Source organism: Sparus aurata, chromosome 22 (genome assembly GCF_900880675.1).
Source record: "Sparus aurata chromosome 22, fSpaAur1.1, whole genome shotgun sequence".
NCBI lineage: Eukaryota > Metazoa > Chordata > Actinopteri > Spariformes > Sparidae > Sparus > Sparus aurata.
The window spans coordinates 25,655,824-25,666,556 of NC_044208.1; the positions used below are offsets into that span (position 1 = coordinate 25,655,824).

The window sequence follows — 10,733 nt, forward strand, 5'->3', positions numbered from 1 at the left end:
GCTTTTTTGTGTGTCTGTATTATACACTGTTGGGAAAAGTACTCTTGAGTATGTATGATATTTGATGAAATGATACTGAAAAGATACTGAAACTACAAATTCCTCAAAAATGCATTTAGTGACACCAGTGCTCCCCCCTGCTAAAGCTGGTTTAAGTGTTTATAATGAATAACTGTATTTAAAAAAGGCTTTTTAAACAACGGTGGATAATGTGCAATGTACTTCGGTTGTCAACCTAAATACCTGGCTCAACTGTTTCAAAGGGAAAGTCTGGCCTCAACATGAAGGCACCGGCCCCCTACAAGAGACTTCCGGGTCAGTGGAGCCGTTAGTGTTTTACCGCCCTCTGCTGTACAAATAGGGTTGCCACCTTGGATTCGTGGAAAAAAGGGACACTAAAGTAACACTAAAATGTCTTGTTTACATCGGCAGCTTATTCTCGACCATCCCTGCTCTTGTTTGTGTCCTTCAGCTGCCCGCAACAGAAAATGGGCCTTGGCTAAGAGAACCGGTTGGGAATGGCTCCATCACCAAAGACACGCCTCAGTTTATCGCCAGTCAGAAGATTCTCCCCAGAGCTACAGGCCTGGGAGGTTGCATGGTGGTCAGTTTCTATCAGATCATTCTTCCGATAGCTGCATCAACTGATCCCTCCTCATCAGTCTTAGGCCAGAAGCTTCAACGATGTCACACTTTGTGCATCAGGTCTTTTTTCCCAGTCACTGCTGAGGTAATGACAATAAGATGTGTCAGGTGGTGTCACTGCACAAATTTCATTTTTGTGCCATTTCTTGACAGCTGCGTTTGACTTCATCCTAGATCACAAGACAGCACCCTTGCTCCAACACCTCCATGGCAACAACCATAACATAACATGATGACTACAAGCATATGTGTATATATATATATATATACATATATATATATGAGTTATGTGTTGCTGGGAGCAGCTTTTGTCATCGCAACCATTAGTCAAAGTTTTGCCCAGTCACGATTGTAAATAGTATATTGTTTTTTTATATTTTCCTCCAAAAAAATTGTGTGCCGGGAGAGATTTGTATTTTCCCTGGACAGCTGATGAAAAAAGAGAACAATTCCCTGGTGCTCTAGACTACGAACTTGAATGCTAGCTGCACGGCTAAGTGAGCAGCTTAGCTAGTGGCAGCTACAGTTGGCAGCAGTTAGCGGCTTACCTGGTGACCTGATTGTTTCTTTCATACTGCACCTTTAAAAGCATCAAAAGCAAATTTTTCCCTTTAAGAATTGTACAGTTATTACTGATGCATTAACATGTCAGCACATTTTAATGTTGTATGCAATTCGAGGTGTTTTTTTTTCTTTGTCTGTATTATACACTGTTGAGAAACTTACTCTTCAAAATGTATCATATTTGATGAATTGATGACAAATGGAGAAAATAGAAATACTGAAACTACTAATTCCTCAAAAATGTATTTAGTGACACCAGTGCCCCTCCTGCTAATGCTACTTTAAGTGTTCACAATTAATAGCTGTATTTAAAAAGGCTTTTTATACAACAATTTCCGTATGATATGAAAAGAAATTTGCAATTTAAAGCTGGCTCAACTCTTTTTTATTTAAATACTGAAGGTAAAGTCTGGCATCAAAATGAAGGCACTGGGCCCCTACAAGAGACTTCCGGGTCAGTGGTAACGTTGGTGTTTTACCGCCCTCTGCTGTACAAACAAACAAAGTACGCTGACTATGTAGCTTCTTTGGGATTTTAAAAATATGAATATACAGTTTTTTTTTCTTTATGGCGAAGCGAACATAAAACGTGAATTCATCATGTAAAATGTAATGTCAGAAAATAAATGAAAATATAAATATGTGTTCGCGAGTCGCCGTCTGATATTACGTAACACGGCGTACAAAAATAGCTTCACGTCTCACTGGGAGTTGTAGTTTATTGTGCTTCGAAACCAACCGCGACTGTAACCTACAGAACTCAAACTCCCGCCATGCAACGGGGCTCGCCTTAAGCCACTAACTGGTGCACGCCCACGTTAAATAAACCCATCGACAGTAATCCTCACTGTACACAGCGGAATCCTCTGCGGGTATTTTCTGCCTTACGTTGAATCCCCGTTACACATAAAGCGAAACAATGGACAACACTGGGAAAGAGAAGGAAGCCATTCAGCTAATGGCCGACGCTGACAAAAAAGTCAAGTCCTCTGGCTCTTTTTTGGGAGGGATGTTTGGAGGGTAAGACAGCACTGCACCAAAGAACAAACAGCTAGCAAGCGTTAACTGTCAGCAGCAAAGTTGGCACGCAGCCTGTTTCTATGTAGACCATTCAGTATGTTATTAATGTGAACTAGCAGGACGTTGTAGAAGTTTGGTTAGCTCGGAGGGAGACGACACGAGACATTCACTGTATTAATTCATGTTTATCAGCTAGCTAAGTTAGCTGTCATTATCATTGTAAACAAGCCAGCAGATCACGACTCTCTCCTAGCGTTAGCTTGAGAGCTGCGCAGTAGGTTGTATTTAGCTAACTAAGAAGGTATCTGCACTGTCTTATCAAGATGTCTACTTTTGTTTTATTTCCACCAAGTCTCCGCCTTATCCAGGGTGACATATATACCAATATGTACTGTTATATTGTCTGAACAGTTGATTTGTTTCAGGTTGTGTCTCATTGTATCTCCAGGAATTTATCTCTACACCAAAGAAACACCAGTTTGTGTGAAAAAGCACCCTTCTCAGAGTGAAAGCCCAACACACACTCTCTTCAGACATAACGTCATAATCCCCAGGGCACTGACCATGACATTATTGCTTTTTAACCCAGGCGTGTTTATAACCTAGCTCAATAATCATGGTTACTTTCATCAGTGCACGCATCAACACCAGAGTTAATCCCCAAAACAAATAGACCAGAAGTCTCTGAGAGGATGAAGGATGAGGAAAACCCCTGTATGCTAAGAATCTCGCTGAAGGATTTAGCAGGCACCAGTTCCAGTTCCACCAGTTTAGCAGGCCTCAGTTCCTTTCAAATTAAGATTTCAGATATTTATTGACTCTATACTCTGATTAAATGCTGTGGAATACAGACTCAGGATGCAGCGATGATAGATCATGATGGTACGATTACAGTTAAAAAAAATAAATAAAAAAATCTCTTTCATGATTGTAATGCATTAATGTATTTCACAAGGCTCCAAATGCAGTAAAACACAAGCGTTTATATTTCCAGGCTTTATCTTATATCGCCCCCACAGCAATTGTTTGTTTGTTTTAATTTAACAGCTGCTGCCTTTCAGAAACTGAAATAATACAGTAACCACATAATACAGAGCAGTATAATGATGAAAGCAAAACAAAAGGTCGAGTTCGGGTAAGAGCATGGGAGGCTGTGTTTGAATAGGACCAAAATACAAAAAAGCCACCAGCAGTCACAGTGACTCAGTCTTTTTTCCCACAGCTCTGTCCGAGGTGACCCCCAGATGTTACGAGTCGGCAGTTCTTGCGCGTGATAATTCTTGGCAGGCTTCTTTATGCTAGTGACTCTGTGGCTGACCGGGCAGTGATGTAATCCTCTGCCATGATTGAATGGCCAGAGTATTATTACAACTACAGGGAGCTCCCAGGGGTCCACTTCTTGTCATTCAGAGAGGGAGATCTATAGTGCCCGTGTAGGGGGATTTATATAAGCGAGTCCAGCATTGCATCTCCCTGAGAAATGCAAAAACATCTAGGAAAAACAAACATCTTGGCACTTTATACAGTTTATCACCCTGTAGGGCCATTGAGGCATAATTTATTTGATACGTAGGTCAGACTTATGATTTTTGTCATGGAGCCCGTATGAAAATATATTTATTTGTGTGCATCTGTTGTCTTTTTGTTTCCCTTCTTTGGCTAGAGGACATCACAAAGTGGAAGAAGCATGTGAGATGTACTGCAGAGCTGCCAACATGTTCAAGATGGCCAAGAACTGGAGCGGTGCGATAAGCTCTCTTCTACTAAAGATAACAAACATATCAATTTCCACACACTTGAGAAGCTGTAGGATTATGTGTCGATTTTTCTCTTTTGGCACTATCACCGCACAGCGCAGCACTTGTGAAGGTGCCGCGGGTAAAAACAGGTGCCTTTATGTGCATAAATCAGAGCGTAAGCTAAATGCAAAGTGTTAGAGGATGTGTGTGTATGAAGGTTTCTGTGCTTCTATTATCCCCTGTCTGTCTTCAGCTGCTGGAGCTGCATTTTGCAAAGCCGCACGTCTCCATATGCAGCTGCAGAACAAACATGACTGCGCCACCAGCTTCATCGACGCGGGAAATGCCTACAAGAAGTCCGACCCTAATGGTAAGACTGTGTGGTAACTAATTAAGTTGAAACCTAATCTCAAACCGTATCTCAGAGTATAGTGCCTGCATTTCTCTTTTCTAACTCTATATTTGTAGTGAGATGTTGACTTCACTGTAGCACTCAAAGGAGCGTTATTGTTGTCATTTGTCACATTCCACGACTCGATTAAGAATGTTTTCATGAACACTGTTTGTAGTAAAGTTGACTTCCACATCTAGCCATGTGGTAACACACATGGGACATGTCCTCTAACAGGAAATTAGTCGAGCCTCCAGAGATAAGTCAACATAGATATTTATACCAGAGTATTTTTCATGATAACATAATCAAATTATTTTTTACAGCAAATCAGGGCAGTTTATAACCCAGTCTCTACCTCTCTGGGCCTGTAGTTTAAGAGCTGTAGTGCAGTGTAGTGTAGTACTATTGTTATTGCCCTTGAATTGCATGGCATTTACCCTTAGTTGATTTATGGTGCTCTTTGTCCTCTCTGTGGTTCATTTAATATTCTCCTAAATATGGATTTTTGACATGGGTCTGGGGGATGGTAGCTCACTCATGTGTTTTGTTTTGTTTTGTAGAAAAAAAACAGGAGAGTCTTTGCCTGCTTGTTATTTCATGTTGTATTCTACTGCTCATACTAACACCGGACTGCATTCAACATACAATTACATTTTTCACCCTGTTGAAATAACTCGGCATGTAGACTGATGCAGACTGAAGTTCTGTTAGATTTGAACTAACATGTCTAACTATTCCATCCTCTTCCCTTCATGCTGCCAAAAGAGGCAATCAAGTGTTTAAATGCCGCCGTCGATATTTACACAGACATGGTAAGATGAACATGGAATGTGTCCGTCTGTGTTCTGATCCACTTCAGCACATTTGGCTCTATCATATTTCATGTTTATGGCGGAGAAGTGTTTGTTGTGACTTCCTCTGGCTTACAGTGTTAGTTCTGGGTATCACATCATCTAGATAAATGGAAAACCTTGATCCACATTAATGGAGTAGACTCACCCAGATTTCATTTTCCGGCCCATATCAACATATTCATAGCCCACAAGTTTGTCTATGTAGTGCTGAGCCTTTGATCAAATTTGCCTATTTGTTATTCCTCGTGGCGAGGATTAATTTCAAAAGCTTAAACCTTGTAGACGTGAAGCCACAGGCAGCAACGTGACCTCGCCTCTCTGCACTGACGATGTAGCACAGCACTGTCATTGACTTGAGAGGCGTCTGTGGATGGATCCAGTTCGTAATGATTTCTTCTCCTCCTCCTCCTCCTCCTCCAGGGAAGATTCACTATCGCAGCCAAACACCACATCAGTATCGCAGAGATCTACGAGGCTGAGCTGGTGGATATCGAAAAGGTAATATGACACGCTCAGAGCTCACACAGTCTGCTAACACCACTAATAATGATTATAAATTCGAACACTTCAGGCCATATTGAGCTGCATAAAACAGTATTTGTTGCTGTTCTCTTGTAAAGGCTATTGCACATTATGAACAAGCAGCAGACTACTACAAAGGAGAAGAATCCAACAGGTACTGTTCTCACTGTTTCCTTTACTATCATAAAATACTCTGTTATCAGTCTTTTTCAGCTCTATCATCTTCAAAGTGTGAAGTGAGGGGATTTTAGCACAATGACTGCATATTTCAAAAGAAAGAATGGATCGGTACCTTCAATTACTCACTCAAAATGGTATATTATTGATATGAGGAATTATTTTCCAGTGAATTACATGTTTAACTACAGTACACAGATTTGTATTTCTCTACTACTTGGTGTGATCTTGGTTTTTCTTTTTAGATAATTTTTTGTTGTGTCATGGTAACACTTGACAACAATGTTGGAGAGCTTCTATTTCAATCTCAGTATGGCTCTTACAATACACAATCAGAAAGGCTCTTGTCAGAGAAGCTATTTTTTTTGTTTTTAATTTGAACTTTTCATAACAAGGAAAGCACAGCTGTCACTAACAAGCGTATGCACATGCGCCAGCACGCAGAACACCTGGGCCCCGTAACTGACAACATGGATTGCGCTCATTATCGTTTATTAATAACACCTGCGTTTCCCTGCTATGACATGTCAGAATATCTGCAGTGGAAACAGGCCCGTCTGCATAATTGCACGAGTTTGCTGCCTTGATGAGCGAGGCCACAGTTACCAGGTTTTTGAATTGATTATTATCTTTCATGGCAGCTCAGAGTTGAGGCGTTTAAAAAATAGTCAAACCTTGGTGGGAATTTTTAATGTTATATAAAGTCGGAATGTGAATTTATTTGAAAATAAGCTTGTCATAGTTATCTGTGTCTTGTGCGTTCAAGACTGCATAAGCTAAGAAGCTAATGTGCAGGTTAAGTCATATGCATGTCCTGACAAAAGCTTAATGCTTTATTTTAAATATGTCTGGATTAGGTACCTTAAGCGTTTTTGAAAAAGGACTCTAAAAAAGCTTTGCAGACCCTCAGTGTGAATCAAGAGCTGTACTCTGAACAATAAGTCCATTTTCACAGAAGACATTTTGACAGGTCACAGGTGAAACTAATAAAGTTAATGATGGCTGATTTAAATTTCCAGTGGCTGTTTCAGTTTCCTGATCCTGGTCACACCATCATGACTCACTGGGACTCCTGTATAAAACAGAGCCATTGTTAATGTTGTTAGCTTCACCATTTGCTTTTCCTACCATGACAAGTCTAAACATCTGCTGTGCTCAGAGCTCTGCTCCACTCTTGATTCACCATTTCATTTTTTTGTCTCACATTCTAGAGAACTGAACTGTTGAGTAATGGACATCACATACTCCAAATATGTTGCTCTTATAGTTTACTAAATGTGTTGTTGTCTCCTTAGTTCTGCCAACAAGTGTCTGCTGAAGGTGGGAGCTTACTGTGCTCAGCTGGAGCAGTACCAGAAGGCCATCGAGATCTACGAGCAGGTGTGTACTTACCTGTATGTGGTCCGTCCATGCTTACCCTTTACCCCATCTTTACATTTCTAATACATTTTGTATGTTTCATATAGGTTGGAGCCAACACGATGGACAACCCCTTGCTGAAATACAGCGCCAAAGAGTACTTCTTCAAAGCCTCCCTCTGTCACTTCATTGTCGACGAGCTCAACGCTAAGGCAAGTTTATTCCTTCGTGGTTCTGTCCCAGTATTTGGGTCGTGGGAATGCTGGTGGAATTTTAACACGTCGTCTCTCCACAGATCGCAATTGAAAAATACGAGGAGATGTTCCCGGCTTTCTCAGACTCTCGAGAATGCAAGCTGTTGAAGGTAACTCGATGTGAAGAACTCTGAGGAGTCTGATGGCTTACTTTTCCACTTTAATCTGTTCAGTCTCTACGAGTAACCCACTTTTTTTTCTCTCTCTCTTTTTTTTTTTGTCTTAACAGAAACTTCTTGAGGCTCATGAGGAACAGAACAGCGAGGCTTTCACAGAAGCGGTAAGTCTTGTCTACCCTGAGAAGGTTTTCAGGCTTTAAAACAGGAGCCTCACTGCTTCAGCCCTTGTAGTTTTGTTGGGTCCCTCGTGTGTTCAGGGAAGTTGAAGGCTGGATCTCAGGTTTCCAGTCAGCCTCTCAGGACTGTTTGTGTCGCACTGGTGCAGACTGGAGTGCATAATTGAAATTTAGCTGAGCTCCTGAAAGATTTTTCAAAGTTAACTCAAAGTCAGCTAAGAGGAAAGAGTTTTCTTTGCAGTTTTTATGTCACAGGTTTGGAGGAATGAGACTGGTGTGTCTTTCTATCTTATGAGTGGCTGCACAGTTGCTTTTGTACAGCGACAGTGTTGGTTCATTGTCGTGGAAGAGTTTATTATCTGAGATGATGGCTTTCCTTTATATTTCAAGAACTACTTCCCAGAGAAAACTGCCTGTTGATGCCAAAAAAAAAAATGGTTCCTGTCAGTTCCTTCCCAGTTCTCTGTGCTCATATTGTTCAAATTTGGTGATTTATAGGTTGGGCTGTTTGCGGTCCTTTCTTACAGCAGCAGGATGGTGGACAGGGTGGAATGTGATTTTGTTTATTTTGTCGGATGATCTTAAGTGGAGTGGTTAGGACATTTTTTCTGAATTGCTGCAGGATCAGAGGAAGAGTGGTCTGATGGTGGGAAATGAGATCATCTCATATAGATCACGCTCTGCAGATCCAGTACGGTGACAGATTGGATGTTTAGGGTTTTTTTTTTCCTGTTTTTGTCCCTGTGGTTAGAGTGCGGATGCTGAACTCTGAGCTGATGTGTTGTCTTCGTGTAAACAGCCCAAGAATGGAAATCCCAGAGCAAACAGTTTTAGGATGTGTATCAGCTCAGGGAAGCAGTTAGAAAGTTCCTATCTGGGTAGGTGAGCCTGTCAGTGAATCGGGTGAACAAAAGGCATCAGGCAGAAAGAGTAGAGCTTGTTGTTGATCCTTTTTTTTAGATTTCTGCTCATTGTAGATCGATCGATTGAAGCATTCGTCGGTTAAACGTCCCATTTCTTCACGTTTGTCAGTTGTAGTGTTTAAAGAGGGAAGTGTTGTTATCACAGCAGGTCTTGCGAGATCAGCAATCAAAGCATTACCCTCCTAAAGAGAAACACATCACGATATTAACTGATGCTGGTGGTAAAAACTGAACTGTATGTTGTGTAATGTCCTCTGGAAATAACCAGTAATGTGTAACAAATTAAGACAAGTGAGCATAACCTTCAAAATGTAATTTGGGGGATAAAAAAAAAAGCATGTCTCCTTGTCCCCTTCGCCTGCCTGCAGGTAAAAGAGTTCGACTCGATCTCACGCCTGGACCAGTGGCACACAACCCTCCTGCTGCGCATCAAAAAGACCATCCAGGGTGATGAAGGGGATCTGAAATGAAAGAAACCCAAAGGGCTGGAAGTGCAGCACGGAGGGACAAATCCATCACGCATGCTTTTACACACACAGACACTCGCACACACACACTCTCTTTCACTCCTCTCACTGTGTATAGCATCCGGAGATGAGTGTCTCGCTGACGATTTTGAATATTCCACTGCTCACTGCTACACTGTCAGAGTACTATCTTTGCTTTCCCTACGAGCCTATCTGGATCTAGTCAGAATGTAAATGCTCTCGCCCTCACCTCTGTCCAGAGGATTGCTGCATACCTTTTCAGCTGAAATCTGTCCTGGAGGGATTTCAGAGCGGTATATTGTATTGAAACTGATGTTAGTATTGACGACAAGCACTGCATGTTTTGTACAATTCTTGTTCCTAGTCATTTGCGGCTTGTTTTTTTATCCGGTTTATTATTAATTATTCAAACAGATTCTTTAAGTGTTTCGGTTTCTCTTGTACATACGATTTTCATGGTGTGTATGGATTTCAGGATTGTACCATTATCTTGTTTTTTTTTTTTTATCTGTTGGAGTAGAAGAGAAGGGAACAGATCAATGTCATGATTGATCTTAAAACTAAATTTATTAGAGCAACAAAAAAAGTGATTTTGTTTCCATTTTGTCACCGATGGGGAGAGACTCTTCTTGAAGAAGGGCAATGATATGCACAAACAAAGTGTAGACTGTTAAAAATTTGCATCTAATCGCATTCTGACTTTACTTTAGGAGTATTTGTTGCTTTAGGGTTCATTGATGTAATAATACTTTTGAATGTTTGAATCTGTAAGCTGTGATTTATAGTTTGCCTGTGGGAAAACGTATTTTTGAATCGGAAGCACTGAGATGGAAGCCCTTACTCCTTATTTCCAGGGAGGTAATCTTTGAGGGTAATGTGCATCATTAGTCACTCATCTCGTGCCGTGTCGTGATGTGAACTCCATCATCGAAGGTCAACTGCCGCAGTGCGCCTTCCTAATGGCCAGTCGCTAAGCATGTCATTGTGTATAGTTCAGTGTTGTGTTACATTCACTAGTGTGAGCCAGACCAAAGTTTTTACAAAAGGGTCAGTCGCCCTGCGTATCCAGCTTCTTCCAGGTGGAATGACAATGGACCTTGGATATGATCTGTATGCTTGTGCGAATGGACAATAATAAAGATATTATATCCCAGCTGTGCCGTCCTGCCATTGACCTTAGATAATGTTCTTCCATCTGCCGTTAAATATTCTTTTTGGTCCCTAATCTTACATTTTCATGATCAGCCAGCCTGCTGCCTAACTGCATTAAGCTTTTAGGTAGAACATTTATTACATTAACACCTCCAAAGGGGAATATTCCAGCGCTGTTCATGTACCCAGTAGTGGAGAAATCCCATCCACATTAAGGTGCACTATGTAAGATTTAGCCACCTGTTGAATTTATACTTCAAACAAACAGGGGGCAGCATGCCACCACTTACTGCTAACTGTACGCTACATACATGACTGTAGCTCCCGCTGGTAGAAACAGGTTTTCA

The 10,733-nt window shown here is 41.1% G+C and overlaps 1 protein-coding gene across 1 annotated transcript; it reads left to right on the forward strand.

Moving 5' to 3' along the window:
- Positions 1–2,009: 2,009 nt before the first annotated feature.
- napbb (N-ethylmaleimide-sensitive factor attachment protein, beta b) lies at positions 2,010–10,387 on the forward strand. Its single transcript, XM_030405219.1, has 11 exons — positions 2,010–2,229; positions 3,893–3,972; positions 4,222–4,338; positions 5,128–5,174; positions 5,637–5,714; positions 5,837–5,892; positions 7,211–7,295; positions 7,382–7,486; positions 7,570–7,638; positions 7,758–7,808; positions 9,115–10,387. The coding sequence occupies exons 1-11, from the start codon at positions 2,129–2,131 to the stop codon at positions 9,214–9,216; spliced, it is 891 nt and encodes a 296-aa protein (XP_030261079.1). The 5' UTR covers positions 2,010–2,128; the 3' UTR covers positions 9,217–10,387.
- Positions 10,388–10,733: the final 346 nt, after the last annotated feature.